This window comes from Moschus berezovskii, chromosome 16, assembly GCF_049115385.1.
Source record: "Moschus berezovskii isolate FMDL1 chromosome 16, NW_MosBer_1.0, whole genome shotgun sequence".
In the NCBI taxonomy this organism is placed as follows: Eukaryota; Metazoa; Chordata; class Mammalia; order Artiodactyla; family Moschidae; genus Moschus; species Moschus berezovskii.
In genome coordinates this window covers 1,496,097-1,521,441 of record NC_142475.1, presented here as the reverse complement: position 1 = coordinate 1,521,441, position 25,345 = coordinate 1,496,097, and the positions used below count along the sequence as shown (strand labels likewise).

The 25,345-nt window shown below is 45.2% G+C and overlaps 1 protein-coding gene and 1 long non-coding RNA gene across 2 annotated transcripts in view; one reads left to right on the top strand and one right to left on the bottom strand.

The window, feature by feature from the left end:
• The window catches only part of CHMP4C (charged multivesicular body protein 4C), a 33,892-nt gene extending 19,728 nt beyond the window's left edge, over positions 1–14,164 (bottom strand). Inside the window, exon 1 of the mRNA XM_055431590.2 lies at positions 13,837–14,164. Within this exon, the coding sequence (XP_055287565.2) occupies positions 13,837–14,026 (190 nt within the window). The 5' untranslated portion in view covers positions 14,027–14,164. The remainder of the gene's footprint in view (positions 1–13,836) is intronic.
• A 2,450-nt stretch (positions 14,165–16,614) lies between these two features.
• Positions 16,615–20,396, top strand: LOC129560140 (uncharacterized). The gene is made up of 3 exons (XR_008686702.2): positions 16,615–16,660; positions 17,028–17,099; positions 18,615–20,396. It is a non-coding gene; the product is annotated as an uncharacterized LOC129560140 (long non-coding RNA).
• The last annotated feature ends 4,949 nt before the right edge of the window (positions 20,397–25,345 follow it).

The window sequence follows — 25,345 nt, the reverse complement described above, 5'->3', positions numbered from 1 at the left end:
GGGCGAGGGACACCCTCAGGGAGGGACGCATGGGCTCTCCGGGGGCGAGGGACACCCTCACGGAGGGACGCATGGCTCTCCGGGGGCGAGGGACACCCTCACGGAGGGACGCATGGCTCTCCGGGGGCGAGGGACACCCTCACGGAGGGACGCATGGCTCTCCGGGGGCGAGGGACACCCTCAGGGAGGGACGCATGGCTCTCCGGGGGCGAGGGACACCCTCACGGAGGGACGCATGGACTCTCTGGGGGCGAGGGACACCCTCATGAAGGTGATGCAGATGGAGCTAGGGTCAGGCTGACTGTCTACACAGACTCTCAAACACACGGCCCGGTAAGGACCATGAGTGAGGCCCTCCACCCTCTTCCCTATCGCAAGTCTCCTACTGGATGATGCGAAGTTTCTCACTCAGAACATTAGACAGCAGAGCAGATCATGCCATCTTGCCACACTGGCTGAAACTTATAAGCAAGATCCCATTTTCGGAGGCCTCAATATTAAATGTCACGGAAAAAAGGGTGAATAGCAAGTTATAAGGAGACTAGGCCACAGAAATGATGTAGCGGGTTATACGGTGGCAAAGCAGGCGCCCAAGAAAACAGTAAAAAGGAATGAGGCTGGACAAAGTAAGTAAGAGACATTCTGAGGGAAGGGCGTTTGGAAGAGGAACGTTACTCAGCAGCTAGTAAGGTTGGGATGAATTTTGTGTAAAAAGAAAAAAAAGAGGATTGATTGATATTGTACAGTGTGAAAGATTACAGTGAGGTGTCCTCACCCATCCACAGAGAGAGACAAGGGGAGCAGAAGTTGTTTCCCAACAGAAATGTCCACCTCGTCACCCTAGAAAGCTCAGACTCTCTTTAGGAGGTGAGTGGGTGCTTACTGTCAGGACGTTACCCAAGAGATCACAGTTCAGTTCAGTTCAGTCGCTCAGTCGTGTCCGACTCTCGCGACCCCATGAACCACAGCACGCCAGGCCTCCCTGTCCATCACCAACTCCCGGAGTTCACTCAAACTCATGTCCACAGAGTCGGTGACGCCATCCAGCCATCTCATCATTCTCTGTCGTCCCCTTCTCCTCCTGCCCGAAATCCCTCCCAGCATCAGAGTCGTTTCCAATGAGTCAACTCGTCGCATGAGGTGGCCAAAGTATTGGAGTTTCAGCTTTAGCATCAGTCCTTCCAATGAACACCCAGGATTGATCTCCTTGCAGTCCAAGGGACTCTCGAGTCTTATCACAAGAGGAGATAAATCTGAGAGGAGAAGGTCATGACCTCAAAGTGCCATCAGCCTTGAGTTGACGAAAAAGGAAGAAAGGCTTGCATAAAACACTCATTTTAAATATCCACTGAAATTCCATTTTTTTAAATAAATTAATTGTTTCCAAGGTCAATTTCCAGGCAAATAAATTAACTTGATATTGGAAAACGATACCAAACTATTCATTAAGGTCTACTTGATATTCTTTGTCCCAATTAAGGCATTAGGCAGAATATATAATCAATTGAATGAATGTTTTCTTCTTGCTACTAGTATTACTGGTAACCTCACAAAGTGGTAACTGCTGTGGGCCTGCTATTGCTAAGAACACAGGGAGAAAAGTATAAACCTGAAATATTGAAATATAAACCAGCAAATATTGAGCAGAAAAACTCTGAAACAGCTAATTATGCTTCATTCTACAGGGTAGACACGGGCACCTAGGGATGTAGTTTTGTGTGGTGTGTGTGTACGTTTGTGTATGCCTGTATATACAAGTGTGTATGTATATGCATGCATGTGTACATCTGTGTGCATGTGCATACATGTATGTGCATGTGTCTGTATGTGTGTACACGTGTGTGTGTATGCATGTTCATGTCTGTGTGTGTATGCATGTGCGTGTCTGTATGTGTGTGTCTGTATGTGCATATCTGTATGTGTATATACGTGTGTGTATGCATGTTCATGTCTGTGTGTGTATGCATGTGCGTGTCTGTATGTGTGTGTCTGTATGTGCATATCTGTATGTGTATATACGTGTGTGTATGCATGTTCATGTCTCTGTGTGTATGCATGTGCGTGTCTGTATGTGTGTGTCTGTATGTGCATATCTGTATGTGTATATACGTGTGTGTATGCATGTTCATGTCTGTGTGTGTATGCATGTGCGTGTCTGTATGTGTGTGTCTGTATGTGCATATCTGTATGTGTGTACACGTGTGTGTATGCATGTTCATGTCTGTGTGTGTATGCATGTGCGTGTCTGTATGTGTGTGTCTGTATGTGCATATCTGTATGTGTATATACGTGTGTGTATGCATGTTCATGTCTGTGTGTGTGTATGCATGTGCGTGTCTGTATGTGTGTGTCTGTATGTGCATATCTGTATGTGTATACACGTGTGTGTGTATGCATGTTCATGTCTGTGTGTGTATGCATGTGCGTGTCTGTATGTGTCTGTATGTGCATATCTGTATGTGTGTACACGTGTGTGTGTATGCATGTTCATGTCTGTGTGTGTATGCATGTGCGTGTCTGTATGTGTCTGTATGTGCATATCTGTATGTGTGTACACGTGTGTGTGTATGCATGTTCATGTCTGTGTGTGTGTATGCATGTGCGTGTCTGTATGTGTGTATATGCATGTGCATATCTGTATGTGTATACACGTGTGTGTATATGCATGTTCATGTCTCTGTATGTGTGTATATGCATGTTCGTCTCTGTATGTGTGTATATGCATGTGCGTGTCTGTATGTGTATATACATGTGTGTGTATGCAGTGCATGTCTATGTGTATATGTGTATGTGTGACGTGCCTCTCTTTTATAATTGTAAATGAGTAAACTCTTTTATACTTGTTCACACAATGTACCAATATTTCCAACTGCTGTCGCTGTGCCTTGTAGGTGCTCCTGACAAGCAGTAAACTTTATCCCTGGAGCCCTCTTTGTTCCCACTGCCTGTGACTCTATGATTGTTCCCCAGAGATCCTATGATCAGCAAATCTGGAGCACTCCATAGCTCCTATCCCCAAAGCAAGCTATCACGATCAATACATTTAATTCTTAAATAACACAGTTAACTTGACGTTGGTGATGAACAGTAAGCATTATTCTTTAGTTTTTCAAATGTGAGAGAAAAACACTCAGCAAATATAGTTCACATAAATAAAGCAGTCCAACTGCTCAAAAAATGATAAAACATAGATTCTTGGGTATATGATTGAACTACATATCAATATAAATTGGCTTAACATAATCATAACTTTTTTTCTTTATGCAGTTAGCACAGTAGAAGTTCTGAGTTAGGATAATATCTTTATTCAAACTCCAAGGTTATATTGACTTTCACTTTACATGAATGAAATAGATGGAAAGAACTGGTAATGTAAATAGCTCTGCTCACTGAGAAAGGCCTGTTGAACAATGTTCCTGCTACAGCAAAGAAGGCACACCCACTATGACGAACAACATACAGCACGTGTGAGAGAAGCAAACAGATTCGCTACAAAGTCATGTTCAAACCGAGAATGAAATGTCCAAAGTGCTCGTCAAATGTTTGGCCACACAATTGTCTCTTTTACGCATAACCAAATAAAAGTGTAAACTTCATTCATTTAAACTGGATGGTTGACATTACATTTTAATTTGCAAATAAAGACCTTCTAATGCAGGGATTCCCAGCGTTTAGCAGGAATAACCCACTTTTCCCTTCCTATTCTTCTAAAGTCACCTGCTTGCTTGCTCGTGGAGAGCTTGTTTTGTCTGAGGGTAGCAGTTACACCGTCGGTATTTCAGTCACTAGACTGCTGGATTCAGAAGAGCGGGTGGGGCTTTAGCTTTTCCCCATCCTCTCGCTGGAAATACCCACAAGGTAGAACTACCTGCGACAAAGGCTTAGAGTGGGCTGAGAAAGCCTCTGGTCCAGGTGTAAGAGTTCTTGCTGCTTTAAAGTATAACCGTGTAAACTTCGGACCAAGTCCTAGATATTTCCAGTGAGTTTGGAAAAGACCCTGATGCTGGGAAAGATTGAGGGCGGGAGGAGAAGGGGGCCATGGAGGGTAAAATGGTTGGATGGCATCACCAACTCTAGACATGAGTTTGAGCAAACCCCAGGAGATAGTGAAGGACAGAGAAGCCTGATGTGCTGAAGTCCGTGGGGTCACAAAGAGTTAGATACAACTTAGAAATGGGACAATTCCCTATTAGCACCATTTCTTTGAGGTAAATAATTAAAATCTCTGGTACAAGAAAGTTAGTTACTCAGGAAATGGTTTACTATTTGCTTTATATTTATTCCATATTCTTGTTTTTTTTGTTCCTTCACCTTCTGCAAATTTTTGAGCCAGTTGTATATGTTAGAACTTCTATCAAATGATAGAAAAAGTAGGAGAACCTAAAATTACCAGTATACACTAGAAGTTCTGACTATAGTTTGCTAAAGCAGAAGACTGAGAGTGTGACTTTAAAAAATAAATCCTCAATATTATCTATATATTTTAAGCATTGGTGATAATTTTTTCCCTTAAAAGCACAAATAAATTCATGTGTACTTAAGCATACAACAAAAATTGAATACCAAATTGGATTAATTATGTCCTTTCCAAACCAGAGCCCCAAAGCAAGGCATCATAAACTTTAAAACTCAGAATTGGAGCTCTTGCCTTATATCTCATATGTTTTGAGTTGTATTTTATTCTGTTATCTTGAAAATAAAATCTGATCTGAAATAAGCAGTCCTAAATACTGAGAAACATACTAATAATACTAAGTACACCTGAGGGCAAGCTCAGAGTCTTCTCCTGCCATAGTTTCTTAAAGCTACACAGATCATGGGATTTTGGCATAATCATGATATTAGTAGTCAATTTTCTATCTTATTCTATTTTATTGTGGCTGATTCAATAAACTGTAAGAGCATAAACCATGGAAAATGATATTTTTGCTGAATAGAAATATTTCCTAAAATATGCTGCTCTTTTTCTCAGCTTTGCGGAATTTAGATGAAGAATAATAACAAATGAATGCTCCTGTATTTATAATATTGCTCCAAATCCATGAAGGAAAAAGTTAACTGTATATATAAAATGTTATATAATACAGAAAAAAAGTAACAATTAGCCTCATACATGGAGAAGGAAATGGCAACCCACTCCGGTGTTCTTGCCTGGAGAATCCCAGGGACAGGGGAACCTGGCGGGCTGCCGTCTATGGGGTCACACAGAGTAGGACACGACTGAAGTCACTTAGCAGCAGCAGCAGCAGCCTCATACAAGGAACTATAATGAATCAGCAAACTGTCAAAATTTGTGCCACAGGTACTTGAAAGAATGATTCTAGAACAGAAACATTATATACTCTAGTTTCCGAGGAAGTAGAAAAGAAGCCAGTGGTAACTAGAAGTCAATTCAAGTTCACAAAGATGAAAAATGAGTTCAAAACCTAATCTCATAGGCTTCTTTTCTTTGGATTACTCAAAGCTGACCCTAAGAAAAAATATGGACCACCCACTGGCTTTCTAACCTTAAATATATCAAAATCACCCAGAAAGCTATGAGTACCGCTTACCCCAGACTTCAGACTCTCCTGCGGCGGCAGCTTAAAAGCTCTCCGGGTGACTCTGATGAAGCTAACACACTTCTGTTCATAAATGCATTTGTGAACCAGACGCGTGTGAATATAGTTTGGTTTTAGAAAGGTAATTCACAAGGTACACTGAGGCATTGTTAGGGAAAAGAGACAAACTAGAGGAGTAAGGGATATGGGCCAGAGATGGGGCGGGTGTATTCACAGCTCTACGAGTCACTGCACTCACTGAGTGCTGGGCTGTCAAGCCTGTAATCTCGCCTTACTGGAATCGCGCGTGAAACAGTGTTGCTCCGTGCAGACGGGATCCCAGAGTGAAGTCTCTAGGAGCACCCACCAGGCTCTGTCCTTGTGCGTGTGGGTTCATTCTTCAGTCGTGTCCGACTCCTTGTGACCCCACGGACTGTAGCCCGCCAGGCTCCTGTGTCCATGGGATTCTCCAGGCAAGAACACTGGAGGGGGTTGCCATTTCCTCCTCCAGGGGCTCTTCCCGACCCAGGGATCTAATCTCTTGCTTCTCCCGCATTGGCAGGTGATTCTTTACCACTAGCACCACCTGGGAAGTTTTATTCAGTATATTTTAACAAATACTTTGACAACAACATCAAAAAAAGGCGGTCGATTCAACTAAAAGAAATTGTTCATACATTGTTTTTGTTGTTTAGTCGCCCAGTCACGTCTGACTCTTTGCAACCCCATGGACTGCAGCACGCCAGGCCTCCCTGTCCCTCACCATCTCCCAAAGTTTGCCCAAGTTCATGTCCGTTGCATCAGTGATGACAACCAGCCATCTCATCCTCTGATCCCCTCTTCTCCTCCTGCCCCCAATCTTTCCCAGCATCAGGGACCTTTCCAATGAGTTATCACATCAGATGATCAAAATACTGGAGTTTCAGCTTCAGCATCAGTTCTTCCAACGAGTATTCAGAGTTGTTTTCGCCTAAGATTGACTGGTTTATCAATATGTCTTATGTCTCATACATAAGACAATGAAATTGCAATTTAAAAATCTTAATTTCAAGACAACTGAAAAGATGATATTGAATAGACATAAATATAAAACACAAAATGCAAGCCTAACATATTGATTTACATAAAGGGGCAAGGGTAAATCTGGCTGGGATTTTTTAACTCTTTCCAAGTCCAGTTGAACAAAAAGCAACTAATACGGCATCTGAAAAAAGCAGATACAAACTCAAACTGTGTCAGCAAAAAAGAGACACAAGTCTGAGTTGGTCAGTACTTAAGTGTGTAAGTGAGTGTATAAACCTATGCAGGACCCTTTCCAGGGCCCAGAGGGGAGAAGGAGGTATTAGGAAAGCAAGTTTTTAAAATTACAGCTTAAGTGAATAGAGCTCCCAGGGCTGGTAAAGGTATTTTAGGTCTCGGTAAAGAACCTGCCTGCCAATGCAGGAGATGCAGGAGACATGGGTTCGATCCTTGGGTCGAGAAGATCCCCTGGAAGAGGAAACGGCAACCCACTCCAGGGTTCTTGCCTGGAGAATCCCATGGACAGAGGAGCTGGTGGGCCGCAGTCCATGGGGTCGCAAAGAGTCGGACACGACTGTACTGGTAGTGCTCCAGGAATAAAGTTCCTTTCCCTGACTCGGAGTATAGTGTGGTAAAAATAATTGGATAACCAGAGACCAACAGAACGCTTCATTCTGAGATGCCTGGGGGCGATCTGAATACTGGGGGGCCCTGGGGCCCTTCACGATGACCGTGGAGTTACAGGACCGTGTGGCTTTCCTACTGAAAGCTAATGCCGGTGCCTGAAAGGCCTTGCCAGAAGCCCGGGAAATGTTCCCTCACAGTCCTCACGCGGGAGGCGGTGGACGTTTCCCGTCCTGGCATCTGAGCGGCGGCGGGCGGAGGGGAGAAACAGAGGCGCGGCTGGCGCAGAAGCAGGGCGGAGGCAGGGCCCCCGTTTCCCGGCCGCTGAACGCTCCCAGACCCGCAGAGGGCATCCGAGTCAGCGCGCTGTCTGTGGAGAGCTCGGTTCCCGCCCTACACTCACCCGCTGAGCTGGAATCTCAGGGGCCTCCCTGCAAGCGCGCAGCTTCGCCCGCGCCCCGCGGGGTCCCGGTGCGGCTGGACTGGCGCCCGTGCTGCAAGCTTTGTGCAGAAAGAGGCCGCCGTGGCGGGGCCTCCGCGGGCCCTTCCCCGCCGGCCGGTCCGCGTCCTGTTACCTGAGCCGCGGGCACCGCGCTGCTTCGCGCCAGCCAGTTCCTCGGGGCCCTGGGTCAGGCTGCAGGATTCAGCTCGGTGACCTCCGCCCGAGAAGGGGGTCCGCCGCGGAGCTAACGCGGAGGACACAGAGTCACCCTTGCCCCCCGCAAGGCGAGCGAGGAGGCTCCCCGCCCGGGGTCCCTCACTTCACCCGCGCCGCGAGAAGCGGCGGCCGGCCCCAGCCCGCGGTCCCCGCCCTGGGACACGAGGGTCGGGGCCCCTCCGCCTGCCCAGGGCCCCTGCCCGCGGCGCGGCCGGGCCGCCCCGTCCCGCATGCAGACAGGCCTGGGTTTCCTGCTCGGCCCGGGAGGCCGCCCCGGGGCTGAGAGGAGAGGGCCCAGGCGCCGGTCGCCGGTCTCGGGCCGCGCTGACCTCGCCCGACCCTCTGCCAGGGGCCTGCGGCTGCAGCACGGGCGGCCCGGGGCTGGCTGACCGCGGCCTGCAGACGCCGACGGCCCGCAGGGGACCGAGGGCTGCATCCACCGCGCGTCATCTCAGAAAGCACGACTCGAGCCCGTGTGGAGCCGACCTCACCTTTAAAACCCTGCAGCGCTGCCACAAAGGCGGATGCTTACAGAGCACTGGGTTAAGAGCTTTATACAGTAAAGTCAAGCGCCCTCAGCCCTGAGGATCAACCTCATCAGCTTCACGCAGATGAAGAGACAGACTCAGGCCGGCCCAGCAAACGGTTGAAAATCACCTGCTTCTAAGTGGCAGGTCGGGGCCAGGATCACACCCAGGGCTACCTGCTCAGAAGCCCAGGCTCCCGACTTCAACACCAAGTTACTTTCTGTCAGATGTTTACACGTTTGATGGAGACTGAAGAGTTGCATTACAGTTAAGCGAACCCCTGTGACCATCTCTAATGACACTAGCTTTAAAAAAGAAAAAAGAAAAGCCTCATAAGGGAGGTTAGAAGCAGGACCTAAGGTCTAAGGGTTCCACTGATCGGTGCGGCAGGAGGGGACTGCGAGGCACTGGAACGCTGAGGCTCCCTTGGGGGTCAAGAGTCCTTGGCCACACGGCTGTTACTGTCCGATTGCAGTGGGGAGGCGGATGCGGAGCACGGACGTGTGGACACGGCGGGGAGGGAGAGGGGGGGCAGACTGAGAGAGCAGCGTGCAAACACACACGGCCACGTGTGACAGAGACTGCGGTGGGAGCTTGCTGGGTGACACCGAGACCCCACCCCAGCTCTGCGAATACCTGGAGGGTGGGATGGGAGCGGGCTCAGGAGGGAGGGGCCACGTGAACACCTGTGCCTGGTTCACCTTGATGTGCGGCAGAAACCATGGCAACACTGTAAAGCAATTATCCTCCAATTAAAACAGATGTTTTAAAAATAGATGACTAATGAGAACCTACTGAATAACACAGAGAACTTTACTTAAATGGGAAGGAAATCCAAAAAAGAGGGAATATATGTGTGTGTGTATATATATATATACGCTAAGTCCTTTCAGTCGTGTCGGACTCTGTGCGACCCCATAGATGGCAGCCCATCAAACTCCCCAACCCTGGGATTCCCCAGGCAAGAACACTGGAGTGGGTTGCCATTTCCTTCTCCAATGTATGCAACTGAAAAGTGAAAGTGAAGTCGCTCAGTCGTGTCCGACTCTTCGAGACCCCATGGACTGCAGCCCACCAGGCTCCTCCATCCATGGGATTTTCCAGGCAAGAGTACTGGAGTGGGGTGCCATCGCCTTCTCCAATATATATATATATCCAATTCACTTTGCCATACAGTGGAAACTAACACAACGTTGTAAAGCAACTATACTCCAATAAAATTTTAAAAATATATGAACAAAAACAATTTTTTAAAAAGTCCTCAAGCCACACTTGTTCTTGGTCACCCCTGAGACACAGACAAATGTTATCAGTGCTCATGGGTGCCATGACATGAAAACGGCCAGGAAGCACTGTACTTCCACCCCATTAACATGACCATGGATTTAGTTTCCTCATCCTGAACCCTGGCCACAGGGCAGAGTCACCCCCAGAGGCACTTTCAAAAACTGACGTCCCAGCCCCACTCCAGCTAGTTACACTATAATCTGTGGGGGTGAGATCCTCCGAGCATCAAGGCGACTTTCATATTCAGCCAGGATTGAAGACTGCTCTCGAGGACAGTGCTCAGCAGAAGCAGAAAAAGGAATTAAGTGGTATCTAAAAAAATGCGCTTTTCCACAAAGCAAATTGCTAGTTATAAAGGAGTTCTATCATAGTAATCTAAATGAACTGTACTAAAGAATTTCTACTCTTTTCAAGTTTTTAACCAAACTATAGACCTTGCTTGAAAATGTTACTCTTTCAGATCAACAGGGCCTTAATATCATGGTTGTTTTCACTCAGGCTCCTTTAGGTAGAACACGGTAACTGCCAGAGAAGTCTGAAGGAAGCACTAGCCACCACTGCATGGCCTTACAGTGAAAGCAAGTTTCAGACTCAGATCTGCAGATACACCTATTAAACAAACACATCTTGGCCACACAGGCCAAAACAGTTTGTCAACCAGTTTTATGAGCTCAGTGAAGCCCCAGCTCCATGTCTTTTAGTCCAATATACATGATCTGGAAGGCTCACTGAACATAGACAGCGACCTTCACTGGCAGGGGGCTATGCTCTATGGAAGGTCAGACACCCACCTGAACCCAGGACTGGACACTGCACTGATCTGACCAAGCCCCAGGCACCATCCTAATGTTAGCTATACAACTCATACGTCCTTAATGCCTGTCCTTACATTGCGAGCAAGGGAGTACCTCTAAACTCTTAGCCAACCCACATGTTTAGGATATCCACAATTTCACCAATGAGATCCCATTTCTAATGTTTATTATGCTAATATAACAGTTACTCATTTTACCAATAAAACCCACTTTTGACATTGAGGATGCTAACTGTCAAAACTTCTGTTGTGGAGATCATGGAAGAATGTGAACTGGCCAGGAATGTGCAATGGCCACTGCAGCACTGTTTACAGCAGCCAAGACATAGAAGCAACCTAAATGTCCACTGACAGAAGGGTGGACGAAGAAGATGTGGTCCATATACACAGTGGAGTCTTGTTCTTGTTGTTTAGGCACTCAGCTGTATCCAACTCTTTCGCAATCCCATGGACTCCAGCCTGCCAAGCTCCTCTGTCCATGGGATTTCCCAGGCAAGAACACTGGTGTGAACTGCCATTTCCTTCTGGAGTGGAATATTACTCAGCCACTAAAAAGAGTGATATACTGCCATTTGCAGCAGCAAGGATGGACCTAGAGATTGTCATAGTGAGTGAAGTAACAAAAAGAAGGAGAAATAGTATGATATTCTCTATATGCAGAATATAAAAAGAAATCTAAAAAAGAATCTAAAAAGAAATGATACAAATGAACTTATTTACAAAACAAAAAGGAACTCACAGACTTAGAGAATGCAGTTATGGTTGCCAGGGGGATAAGAATAGGAGGAAGAGACAGTGAGGGAGTTTGGAATTGACATGTACACACTGCTATATTTAAGGTGGATGGCCAGCAGGGACCTGCTGTAGAGCGCAGGGATCTCTGCTCAATGTTATGTGGCAGCCTGGATGGGAGGGGAATTTGGAGGAGAATGGATACATGGCTATGTATGACTAAGTCCCTCTGCTGTTCACCTGAAACTATCACAACATTGTTATTGGCTATTCTCCAATACAAAATAAAAAGTTTTGTTTTTTTTTCCAGTTGTTCTGTCTGGGAGTGTGGCCCTTTCTGAAATGATATTAACTGGCCACCCAACAAGTGCTCTTGACAGCATGTTAGCTGACTAACCACCTCTAGAAGTAAAACTTTAACTGCAGGTACATATGTCACTCTGATTACCAGGTAATTTACAGCCATTCTAACACTGACATTGTGTAGCACAAGGCCCTTTCAGTACTGAGTATATTTGGCTTTATTACATGTGTGAAAATATTTCTTAGTGGCTAATGGAAAATACTAGCCATGAGCATGTGAAGCTACTTGGTTTATTTGGAAGATGCTGAGATTGACAGTGTTTCCAACACATGGTCTATGACTGGATTCTTTCATAGCTTAGATTACAGATGGCCTCACACCAACCACACTCTTCCGATTCCAGGCCCACTGCAGAACCAGGTTAGGGCCACACCAGTGAAGCTCCCGTGGATAAATGACAAAAGAAAAATGGCTTTTCTGACATCAATTGATTATTAATATTTGAACTTGAGACGTACATCTGTAGCTACTCTGATTTAAGGAAGTTAGATTGATGTTCTTATTGGTATTGTCTTTCTGTGTGTGTATCTTTATAAAGTCTACTTATAGACACTTTAGTGTATTGCCACCTCAAGAACAATTCTATATTATTTTACATTATTTTCTTCTGAAAGCAAATCTATATTTCCACCACTTCACAAAAGCAGATGTTTTTTATTTTTCAGATTTTTTAACCCAATATTTACTTATCAACCACTGTGGATAAAGCTGCAAACAGATCCAAATGGATAACAAAACAAAACAAAAAAACCTTGACAGACACTAAGCAAATGTCAGAGTGCCTATCAAACCGAAGAGGAAGGACCCAGGAAAAGAACAACCAATGGCTTTTTAGCAAGTCTTAATGTCAGAGTCTGCAGAAACTGCCATTGAATAACATCCCAAAATATTTTCAGACATGAAGTAAAAATAGAAACCAGCACTTAACTCTAAAACAGGCCATAATGGGAACAAGAGTTGTACGCAAGAGCAGAGGAAAATGAAACTTGGTTTCTTTATTGTTGGTCATAAAATGGGCACAGATGTAGCGGGCACATTTTGAGGGGAAGAGCAAGACTTTTAAGATCAGTTGCAAGAGACATGATTCCTTTCCAGCATTAAACAATGTCAGGGTCATTTAGGGCGAACTAAACCTTCCCGAGGCTTCATTATGACTCAAGAAGCCCAACTTCTTGAGGATGCAAGTTCAGGGTTTGGTGGTGAGCAGAGTCCTGAATTGCCAGCCCTATTTCTGGGTCTGCCATTGACTTTGTATTACAAGAGCAAATCATTTCAACTTCTTGTTGGGTTTTTATATGCGCCACGGGGGCTGTTTAGATTTGTTCTCTATAGAGAGAGCCATTTACTGAAGAAAGCAATTCACCCCGGCAAAGAACAAAGGGTTCAAGGTGCAAGAGAAGCACCCAGAATCATTACTGATCTTCCCAAGTGGCAATAGCCAGTGGTAGAATTAATATTTAAATCTCTGACTTTTTTTTTTTTCTCCATATCTCAACTGCACCACCAACTAAAGTTGTCAACAGCCAAGGGAACCGGAACACATCAGAATATGCTTCCCTGGAGATTTACAGGCAAGTTAAACTGTGATTCAAAATACAAACGCAGGGCAGAAAAGTTGATATGTGCTGCTGCACTCGGTAGGACTGGGCCAGGGTGAGATAAGCCAGGGGCAAACTTTAAAGCGGCACCAAAAAAAAAAAAAAAGATTACCTTATAACCAAGATAAGTAAGATTTTATTGAAATATTTTTGAAATTCAAAATTAAGGCAAAAAACTCGATGATGAACAAAGCATCACATTTTAAAATGAATTTGAATTTTTTTTTAAAGTCTGTGGAGAACACATAGGTGTGTGTGTTAGTTGCTCAGTCGTGTCAGACTCTTTAGGACCCCATGGACTGTAGTCCACCAGGCTCCTTTGTCCATGGGATTCTCCAGGCAAGAATACTGGAGTGGGTTGCCATTTCCTTCTCCAGAACACATAGGAGCCAATCGCAAAAGAAAAGAACCAATAGCACCAATCAGGTCTTTAAATATGGATGTTTTGTTCATCACAGATGCTCCTGTGTCAACTTTGAGCTTTCTAAAGACTGCGTTAAAACTGCGGTTCATCTCGATCGCTGGGATTTTTGGTGTGTCTTCCCCTTTCGCCATCGAGGAAGGTGATGCGCTCGGCCCTCTCCCAGTCCCGGCCGGGGGCCATCACCAGTCCCAGAAAGGCCGGGCAGGTGCCGGCGCGGTCGGGGCCGCCCCGGGCCAGGGGGTGCCTACCTCGTTTGTTCTGCGAGCCGTGCCTCCTGGCCAGGCTCAGCTCTCTCTGGATGCGGCCTTCCAGGTATTCCTGCTTCTTGCCCAGCATCTCCTCCGTCTCCCGAAGTCGGGCCAGAGCTTCCTGGGCGCTGGGGGCCGCGCGGCTCTTGGAAGAGCCTCCGCCTTTGAAGAACTTGCCCAACTTACTCATGGTGCCGGGGGGCCGTCAGCGGCCCGCGGGGCGCGCGGCTCCGGGCGCGCCTGCGGCAGGTGAGCGACGGCCGCCCGCTCTCGGCCAGGCCCGGGAGGCGGCGCCCCCGAGTCCTCCCGCCGTCGGGCGCAGGTGACTCCCTCTCCCGGGCATTTCCTGGCGGCCGGGCCCGCCCCGCGCGCCGGGAGGGGAGGGCACCGCGGGCGGACGCGGCGGCCCCGCCCGGGCCCCGGGCATCGGAGGAAAGAGCAGCGAAGAGCTGGAAAGGCCGCCGGGGCCGCAGCCCGGGGCTGCTGTACCCACGCTGGGGACTGACCGGGGCCAGTGACCGGTTTGATGCCGGCCCAGAGAAGCGCAGACCGCTGTCGGGGGTCTAGTGCGGGGCCCGCAGTTCAGTTCAGCTCGGTTCAGTCGCTCAGTCGTGTCCGACTCTTAGCGACCCCATGGACCGCAGCACGCCAGGCCTCCCTGTCCATCACCAACTCCCGGAGTTCACTCACACTCATCTCCATCGAGTCGGTGATGCCATCCAGCCATCTCATCCTCTGTCACCCCTTCTCCTCCCGCCTTCAATCTTTCCCAGCTTCAGAGTCTTTTCCAGTGAGTCAGCTGTTCGCATGAAGTGGCCAGAATATTGGAGTTTCAGCTTCAGCGTCAGTCCTTCCAATGAATGTTCACGACTGATTTCCTTTAGGATGGACTGGTTGGATCTCCTTTCAGTCCAAGGGATTCTCAAGAGTCTTCACCAACACCACAGTTCAAAAGCATCAATTCTTCACATTTCAGCTTTCTTTATAGTCCAAATCTCACATCCATACATGACCACTGGAAAAACCATAGCTTTGACTAGATGGACCTTTGTTGGCAAAGTAATGTCTCTGCTTTTTAATATGCTGTCTAGGTTGGTCATAACTTTTCTTCCAAGGAGCAAGCGTCTTTTAATTTCATGGCTGCAATCACCATCTGCAGTGATTTTGGAGCCCAAAAGAATAAAGTCTGTCACTGTTTCCCCTGAAACCCGGGGTGTAATGTACGTGTGCCTTGCCAACCTGGCCTGGAAGGACAGATGCTAGTGCTCCATGCACGCATTCTATGAGTTTGTGTCTGTGATTGCCTATGAGCACAGGGTCAGGTCTCTGTGAATAAGAATATTCAGGTGGGCTCGTCCCGGTGTGCATGGTGTGGGTTAGGAGGGTTGGGGGCACTGGCCTGCCGGGACATTTGTCTGCCTCTGTGATGCAGGTGTGATAGCAAGTGGCTTATTCTGACTGGGCGTGTCACCGCAGGTGTAGACTGGGCTGATGTGTGCTGGCTGCCAGTGGGCACGGGTGGATTCTAGATCACCCTCACGCGGCTTGAAGTGAGGGAGATGAGGAACATCTCTTTTCCTAACTTTGGAGTATGTTTGGTGACCTCATTCAATTCAGTGTCACTGTTAATATCTCTCTCTCTTTGGTCACTAAGTTATGTCTGACTATTGCGACCCCATAGGCTGTAGCCTGCCAGGCTCCTCTGACCATGGAATTCTCCAGGCAAGAATACTGGAGAGGGTTGCCGTTTCCTTCTCAGCTGTTAGTATATACAAAGCCTTTAATGGGGCCTCCTTGTGTTTGGATCTATGGCAGATGCCTTTGCAGAGATACCTCAGTAACAGAAGGGAAAGAATGTCTTAGAGAAAAGCAACATTCTTTTGTTCCTTTTCAATACCTCAGTCCCATCTATAGAGCTGCAAACAAAGAATTTAGTAAGATGAAAGGACAGCAATAGATAATGATTATGGATGATGCGATTCAACTGGAAATCTCTGCGGAGCATGCTACAAAGATGTGGAATATGGGTGTGAGTCTGTGTCCTAGTTTTCCAGGGCTATGATGTCCTCCACATAATACAGCGCTATTTGAGCAACATTACCCACCACCATCAGGACCTATTTGTGATCATTAGCTACCCACTGATTACTAAAGGGGGGGAAGCATCCATTACTATAACAGACACACCTTGCTACTCAAGACCAGTAACCCACTTTTGTCTGCCATCACACCAACCCAGAAGCATCAGTTCAATCTATTTTACCTAACATTGATAGATGCGCATTCCATTTTGACAAAGAAATTGGATATTTTTGTAAGAGGCTTACTGTCCTATATATTAGACACACAAACATGTGAACTTGTAATTTTCCAATAACCATAGCCTTCCACCTCTTACCATTTCCTGCCTGGCCATTCAAAGCACTTATGAACTGTAATACATCTAATCTTGTGTATATGACACTATAATGAGCATTATCTTCTGTTATTATCTAAATGCTTCATAAATCTGTTTTGGAACTTATTTTCTTAGATTTTAAGCCCTTTGAGAGTAGAGAAATAGCACATTCTGCTGGTCAGTTTAGCCAAAGTTTACTGAGAGTATTCTACACGTAAGGTACTGGGAATGCAAGTAGAGTCTGCCATCTGGGAGCTCACCTTAAGTAGTAGCAGTAACGGGTGCCATCCTTGAGCACCTATCATGTGGCCAGCACACCACATGTCTCCTTAATAACCCCTATGTCAACCACACAGAACAGGTGCTGCTGCTTCTCCGACAGATAAACAACCCAGCTCAGCTGGTGCCTTGGACAAGCTCACAGAGGTAATGAGTGTAAAAGACCCTTTCATTTTAAAGCTTCTGGTCTTTCTGCTGTTTACATGACCTTTCCCTCTGTGTGGTTTGGACCAGAGGAGAAATTCACAGAGCATTTATTTAATTAAATAACATGGGGAGTAAAGAGGCTGGTATGAGGTATCAACTTTCAGAGATCATACAGGCATTACTGAGTCCTTAGAGGGGTGTGTTTAAATAAGCACCTCTCCAGTATAGAAAAAACATTCCTTTCTGGCTCACTTGACACTGTACTGAGCAAGTGGAAAAGAGGGACGGAAAGCTATAATGAGCTACTTAGTCACCCACCTATCCATAGTTCCTTTCAGCAGCTATTTCTGCAGCGTCTCTGTTTCAGGCATTATGGCAGACAGTGAGGAGATGATCAAGAACAAGAAGACATTTTACAGGTGAGGAGAGAAGACAGGAGGTAAGCAACTTATCCCACAAATAACAGACTTTATAAGTTACAGTTTTAATAAGTGCTGTGGAGAACTCGCAAGGACAGAGACCTGTCAGAACAAATTGTAGATAAAGCTGATTTTGTCTTGGGTGTCAAAAAAAGGTGGCTTGAAAAAGTGACATTTAACCTGGAATTTGAATGATGAATAGAGGATAGCTTGGTATAGAGAAGGGAAACTGGTATTCCAAGATCAGGAATCATTCATTCATTATTTTTTTCTGAGTGCATACGATACAGCCAGTACAGATCTAGATGCTGGAGACTCAGCAGTGAAAGAGAAACTAAAATCCATGCATTTTTGAAGCCTACTTTCTAGTCAGGAAACAATGGACAATTAATAAAGAAAGCAATGTACTCGATGGAAAAAATAAATCAGTTTTTGTTAGAGAATTGACGTTTCAGACAATATGTGGAAAAACATTGACTCTAAAGAATTAGGGTTTAAAAAAAAAATAAAGAATTAGGGTTTGACATAAGGCCAGGTTTCTGGTGACAGAAGAGCAGAGTGCTGTGAGATTCTCTAAATGTCAGCTGAGTCCTGATCACATAGGGGCTACCTGATATTCTAAGGATCTTGTTTTGTATCCAAAGAGCAAATGAAAATCAGTCAAATTAAAACAAAGGATGTAATCATTAATTTATAATTCAATGGAAATATCTGTTTTACTCAGTTCAGTGTGTCACACTTTCAGAAACACATGTGGTGTGCAAAGCAAGCTACATTTGAATTAAAAATTGTTCCTTTCCATTAATATGTAATCTCAATAGGGAAAAAATAATACTTGCATGCAAGCAAGGCATCCAAATATATATTAGTGTTTAATCCAGCAGTGGGATTTAGAGAATAAATGTTTAAATCAATGATGTAGAAGCTGAAAATAACATATTAATCTTCAATCAATACTCATCCTACAAATGTAGTTTCATAAAGAGTTCTCAGCATCTAGTGTATTTTTCATTTTTTAATCTCAATTGATCTCAGCTAATAAGGAGGCTGTTGTTCAAAAGAATGATCTTGTTCAGAATGATTTACCATGGTTAAGATGGCAAAGGAAATTGGAAATTTATAGATCTGTTAAAAAGACTTAGATGTCAGGCTAATTGATACATTTTGTTCACCCCTTGAAATTACATCCATTTTTAGAATGCCAAATGAACTCTCCAAAGCAGCAGAAGAAAAATTACCCTTTAAACATACTGCAGAATCATCATCAAAGAGTTATTTATTAAACAGCTCAACTAGCATGTACACGTTCTTTCCATCAGCAGTTTTTTGTTTGTTTCTCAGAACTAGATATTCATCATGTATAACACAATCACAGTAATGAATACAAAAGTAGCCATTATGAAAAACAATAATTTTGCAAAACTAAAAGTTTTATTGCCCTAATTGATAATGAAGATCTATGGTGCCTGTGACTGAGTTTTGCCTGCATAACGTTGTATCCATATTTTCTCATATCTCTGTCCATCCCTGATTAGAAATAAATTAAAGAATCTAAGGGTTCTAAGCACAAGCTGGAATCAAGATTGCCGGGAGAAATATCAGTAACCTCAGATATGCAGATGACACCACCCTTATGGCAGAAAGTGAAGAGGAACTCAAAAGCCTCTTGATGAAAGTGAAAGAGGAGAGTGAAAAGGTTGGCTTGAAGCTCAGCATTCAGAAAACAAAGATCATGGCATCTGGTCCCATCACTTCATGGGAAATAGATGGGGAAACAGTGGAAACAGTGTCAGACTTTATTTTTTTGGGCTCCAAAATCACTGCAGATGCTGATTGCAGCCATGAAATTAAAAGACGCTTGCTCCTGGAAAGTTATGACCAACCTAGATAGCATATTAAAAAGCAGAGACATTACTTTGCCAACAAAGGTCCGTCTAGTCAAGGCTATAGTTTTTCCCGTGGTCACGTATGGATGTGAGAGTTGGACTGTGAAGAAAGCTGAGCACCGAAGAATTGATGCTTTTGAACTTTGGTGCTGGAGAAGATTCTTGAGAGTCCCTTGGACTGCAAGGAGATCCAACCAGTCCATCCTAAAGGAGACCAGTCCTGGGTGTTCATTGGAAGGACTGATGCTGAGGCTGAAACTCCCAATACTTTGGCCACCTCATGCGAAGAGTTGACTCACTGGAAAAGACTCTGATGCTGGGAGGGATTGGGGGCAGGAGGAGACGGGGACGACAGAGGATGAGATGGTTGGATGGCATCACCGACTCGATGGACATGAGTTTGAGTGAACTCCGGGAATTGGTGATGGACAGGGAGGCCTGGCGTGCTGTGATTCATGGGTTCGCAGAGAGTCGGACACGACTGAGCGACTGAACTGAACTGAACTGAAGGGTTCTCAGATTGAGCTATAAAGTGTTTTCTACACCAGCCTCCTAATGAATATAAAAGGAGAAGTAACCCATCTACCTCAGCATCATCTTTATCACATAACCTTCCCAAAGTTGATTCTTGATGCTTGCTAAGTCACTTCAGTCCTGTGTGGCTCTTTGTGACTCTAGGGACTGTAGCCCGCCAGGCTCCTCTGTCCATAGGGTTCTCCAGGCAAGAACACTGGAGTGGGTTGCTGTGCCCTCCTTCGGGGGATCTTCCCGATGCAAGATTGATTCAACAATTCAACACGGATTGAGCCCGGGTCTCATACATCTACCTGCACTAGCAGGTGGGTTCTTTACCGCTAGTGCCACCTGGAAAGCCCCTGATTCTTAACAAAGATCATTGGAGAACTGGAATCTCCCGCAAGAGCCTGCAAGGAACACAGTTATGCCAACACGTTGGTTGTAGGAGTTTTCACGTCCAGTACTGTGAGATAATAAATTTGTGTTGTTTTAAGCCATTACATACATGTGGGAATTTGCTGTAGCAACAATAGAAACCTACTGCATATAACAAGGAGCTGATCTGATCGGGCAGGTCCTAGAAACTCTTCTGAGAGCTGGACGATGAGGAGGAGAAAACTAAGTAAGTGAGGAAGGGAGAGAGCACCCCAGACTGAGAGACCAGCCCATGCGGTGGAGCAGGATGTCTGGTGAGCACAGTTACTTAAGAGGTCAGTGGGAAGACCGAGGGACAGGGAAGCAGGAGGTGGGTAAGTTTTTAAGCCATTCTATGAAATGTAATAATAGCATATATCTTGAAGTGTCATTATAAAGATTAAATGCTTCATTTAGGAGCCTGGTACATAATAAAACAATCCAAAATTTTAGCTGTTATTATTGTTCAATTCAGTCGCTCAGTCGTGTCTGACTGTTTGCCACCCCATGGACTGCAGCACGCCAGGCCTCCCTATCCATCACCAACTGCTGGAGCTTGTTCAAACTCATGTCCATCGAGTCAGAGATGCCATCCAACCATCTCATCCTCTGTCGTTCCCTTCCCCTCCAGCCTTCGATCTTTCCCAGCATCAGGGTCTTTTCAAATGAGTCAGCTGTTCGCATCAGGTGGCCAAAGTATTGGAGTTTCAACTTCAGCGTCAGTCTTTCCAATGAATATTCAGGACTGATTTCCTTTGGGATTGACTGGTTGGATCTCCTTGCACTCCAAGGGACTCTCAAGAGTCTTCTCCAGTGTTGTTAGGTTTGAATAAATGTTCAAGATTTGATTTTGAACATATTGTGCAAGATAAGTGTTAGGGACACAACAAATCTACTGACTGTCACGTGAACATACAGAGACAGAGCGACACACATGCAGTGAGCGTCTGTGTGAGCACAGTGCAGCCCGTCCTCATACAGAGACATACAGAGACAGAGAGACATACAGAGACATACAGAGACAGAGAGACATACAGAGACAGAGAGACATACAGAGACAGAAACATACAGAGACAGAGAGACATACAGAGACAGAAACATACAGAGACAGAGAGACATACAGAGACAAAGAAACATACAGAGACATACAGAGACAGAGAGACATACAGAGACAGAGAAACATACAGAGACATACAGAGACAGAGAGACATACAGAGACAGAGAGACATACAGAGACATACAGAGACAGAGAGACATACAGAGACAGAGAGACATACAGAGACATACAGAGACAGAGAGACATACAGAGACATACAGAGACAGACAGACATACAGAGACAGAGCGGCGCACATACAGTGAGCATCTGTGTGAGCACAGTGCAGCCCGTCCTCATGGAGTTCACAGTACAGAGGGGAGGACAGACAGCAGTCAATCCATCGCATAAACAAGTAGAAAATCAAGTCTGGGACAAATGTCTCGGAAGGGATACGAGGTGAATGTTACAATAGCAGCATTTGTCCTAGACAGGAACAACAAAGAAGAATTTCCTGAGGAAAACATACTTGTGGTAACAGCTAAAGGAAAAGCAGAAATGAACCAGATCAAATGGGAGAGGGAAGAGTATTCCAGGTACGAAGAGCACCAAGTGTGAAGGGCCTGAGACTGTGAAAATGAAGAGGCCCCAGGGAGAGAAACAGAAGAGAAAGACGGGTTGGGCCAAGATTTGTACGACTTTAAATGCCAAGGAGAGTCATTCCTTTCTAGCTCATGTGAGCTCCTTGAGATTGGGTCTTAATCAATTCTGTATCAAACCTAGAATCTTTTCTGATATGTAATAGATACTCAGAGGACTTGCTAAATTGACTTAAGTGCAGATTTTATTTTCTTATCACATCATCACATTTTATTTTGTAGCTAATAGAAACCACTGAAGGTTTTTTTTTTTTTTTTTTGCCAGGTAAATTATAATCTTGCCTGGTTAGTGTTAGTAAGAAAAATGTTTCAAGTCCCACTTACTATAGCAGACAGGTAATGTCCTGAAGGACTGGATTTTTGCCTGTGCATTCAGAAGTCTTTCCCAGGTGAAAGGGTAAAAAGCATTACACTCTGAAGGTGGAGTAAGAGTGAAACCTATTTGCTAAACTGGTCCAATAATAAGAATGACAGTGAGGGCACTTGTTAAAAACATAACTTCCCAGGACCCATCCCAGACCCTGTAAACAAGACCCTGGAAAAGGTGTGCATAGATGTATTTATTGACAAGCACTTTACCTGATTCTATTCTCAAGAAGGTTTGGAAAACTCTGGTATAGAGAACCTTTAAGGGCAACGGAAAGGCATGTGCAAAAGTATGACCATCTGAAAGAGCCAGAAAGTATATTATGAAAATGACTGGGGAATAGGGTTCCTGAGAGGAAGTGGTTGTTACTGAGGCTGGAAATTGTGAAAAGCTTTACTGGTAAAGTTTGTCCTCACTAAGCTAAAAAATCTTGTGAATAATGGAGACCCAGTGGAAGATCTTACGCAAGGAAGTGAGTTTTGGGGGAGGAAATAATTCAAGAAATGGTAAAGTACAGGTTTGAGAGACATTTTTGAGAAATAATTGAGAGTGCTTAATGGCTACTTTTATGAGAGAAGTGAGAAAGGAGAGATGGAGAATGAATCCAAGGCTTCACATGTCGCAGAGTGCCTTTGTTAGGAAGCAGATGATGTGGTAAGAAAGCAGTTCATTTTAGACTTAGAAATACGGAAGGAGAAACCTCCAATTTGGGAGGAAGTTCTCAAGGCAGAGAATATGGTTATGGAAGTCATTGGAACCATGAGAGTTTCATTTGTATGAGGATGTAAATTGATAAAAGGTCCAAGCACAAAATTATGGGGAAATGGGCATGCTTAAGTAGCACTTACAGAAATCCTTCCCAGGTGGCTCTGTGATAAAGAACCCACCTGCCAGTGCAGGAGACGCAGGAGATGTCGGTTCCATCCCTGGGTCGGGAAGATCCCCTGGAGAAAGGAACAGCTACCCACCCCAGTATTCTTGCCTGGGAAATCCCATGGACAGAGGAGCCTGGCGGGCTGAAGTCCATAGGGTCACAAAAGAGTAGGACACAACTTAGTAACTCAACAGCAACAAGAGGAGAAATCAGCAAAGACACTAAATGGAGATGGAAGAGTTAGCAACTGTGATCTTGGCTATCCTCACCATCTAATGGCGACCGCCTTCGAAAGGCCTTATGCCAGGACTGTTGTCCTCAGTGCCTCTGACCCCACAGCAGGCCACCACTGACCCACGCCTCTGCTGGAGACTCCTGGACACTCACAGCAAGTCTGGTTCAGTCTCAGTGGGTCACTGCTCCTTTCTCCTGGGTCCTGGTCCACACGAGGTTTTGTTTGTGCCCTCCAAGAGTCTGCTTCCCCAGTCCTGTGGAAGTTCTGGAACAAATCCCACTGACCTTCAAAGTCAAATTCCCTGGAGATTCTCAGTCCCTTTGCCAGATCCCCAGGTTGGGAAATCTGTTGTGGGTCCTACAACTTTCACAACAGTGTGAGAACTTTGGTATAATTGTTCTCCAGTTTGTGGAACCATCTAATGCTTCCTATATGCCCACGCTAGTGAGCTGAAAGAACAAAAACATTTCCATTATTATTGCACTGATAAATAAATATTTGCCACCTATCTAAAACATTTAACAGTAAAATTCTAGAAAATCTGCCCTTGGTTAATGCTATCAGATAAAGAAACATACAAGATCTATATAAGCCACTGGTTTTTAATTTTTATTTTTTTATTGGAGTATAGTTGATTTACAATATTGTTTTACCTTCTGCTATACAGCAAAGTATAGAACAGTTAGAACTGGACATGGAACAACAGACTGGTTCCAAATAGGAAAAGGAGTACGTCAAGGTTGTATATTGTCACCCTGCTTATTTAACTTATATGCAGAGTACATCGTGAGGAACGCTGGGCTGGAAGAAGCACAAGCTGGAATCAAGATTGCTGGGAGAAATATCAATAACCTCAGATATGCAGATGACACCACCCTTATGGCAGAAAGGGAAGAGGAACTCAAAAGCCTCTTGATGAAAGTGAAAGAGGAGAGTGAAAAGGTTGGCTTGAAGCTCAACATTCAGAAAACAAAGATCATGGCATCTGGTCCCATCACTTCATGGGAAATAGATGGGGAAACAGTGGAAACAGTGTCAGACTTTATTTTTTTGGGCTCCAAAATCACTGCAGATGCTGACTGCAGCCATGAAATTAAAAGACGCTTACTCCTTGGAAGGAAAATTATGACCAACCTATAGAGTATATTAAAAAGCAGAGACATTACTTTGCCAACAAAGGTCCGTCTAGTCAAGGCTATGGTTTTTCCAGTGGTCATGTATGGATGTGAGAGTTGGACTGTGAAGAAGGCTGATCGCCGAAGAATTGATGCTTTTGAACTGTGGTGCTGGAGAAGACTCTTGAGAGTCCCTTGGACTGCAAGGAGATCCAACCAGTCCATTCTAAAGGACATCAATCCTGGGTGTTCAGTGGAAGGACTGATGCTAAAGCTGAAGCTGCAATACTTTGGCCACCTCATGCGACGAGCTGACTCACTGGAGAAGAGTCTGATGCTGGGAAGGATTGGGGGCGGGAGGAGAAGGGGACGACCGAAAATGAGATGGCTGGATGGCATCACCGACTCGATGGACATGAGTTTGAGTGAACTCCCGGAGTTGGTGATGGACAGGGAGGCCTGGCGTGCTGTGATTCATGGGGTCACAAAGAATCGGACATGACTGAGCGACTGAACTGAACTGATACAGCAAAGTGAATCAGTTATACATATATCCACCCTTTTTTAGGTTCTTTTCCCATATAGGCCATTAAAGAGTATTGAGTAAAGTTCCCTGTGCTATTCAGTAGGTTCTGACTAGTTATCTCTTTTATACATAGTAGTGAGCATGTCATCCCAACCTCCCAATTTATCCCTTCCTGCAAGCTGAGCTTCCCTGTGGCTCAGTGGGTGAAGAATTCGCCTGCAATGCAGGAGATTCCTGTGTCGGGAAGATCCCCTAGAAAAAGAAATGGCAACCCACTCCGGTACTTTTGCCTGGGAAATACCGTGGACAGAGGAGCCTGGTAGGTTACAGTTCATGGGGTCGCAAGAGCCAGACACAACTTAGTGACTGAATCACCAATCTCCTCCAAGCCACTGATTCTTCAAAATACCGGAAGCCGTTGACACTTGGATTTTAGTCCGAATTCCTCCACTAACTTGGGCAAATCATTTAATTTCTCTGAACCTGCAATGCATGAGACAAGATGCTCGGGGCTGGTGCACTGGGATGACCCAGAGGGATGGGATGGGGAGGGAGGTGGGAGGCGGTTCAGGATGGGGAACACATGTATACCCATGGCTGATTCATGTGAATGTATGGCAAAAACCACAATATTGTAAAT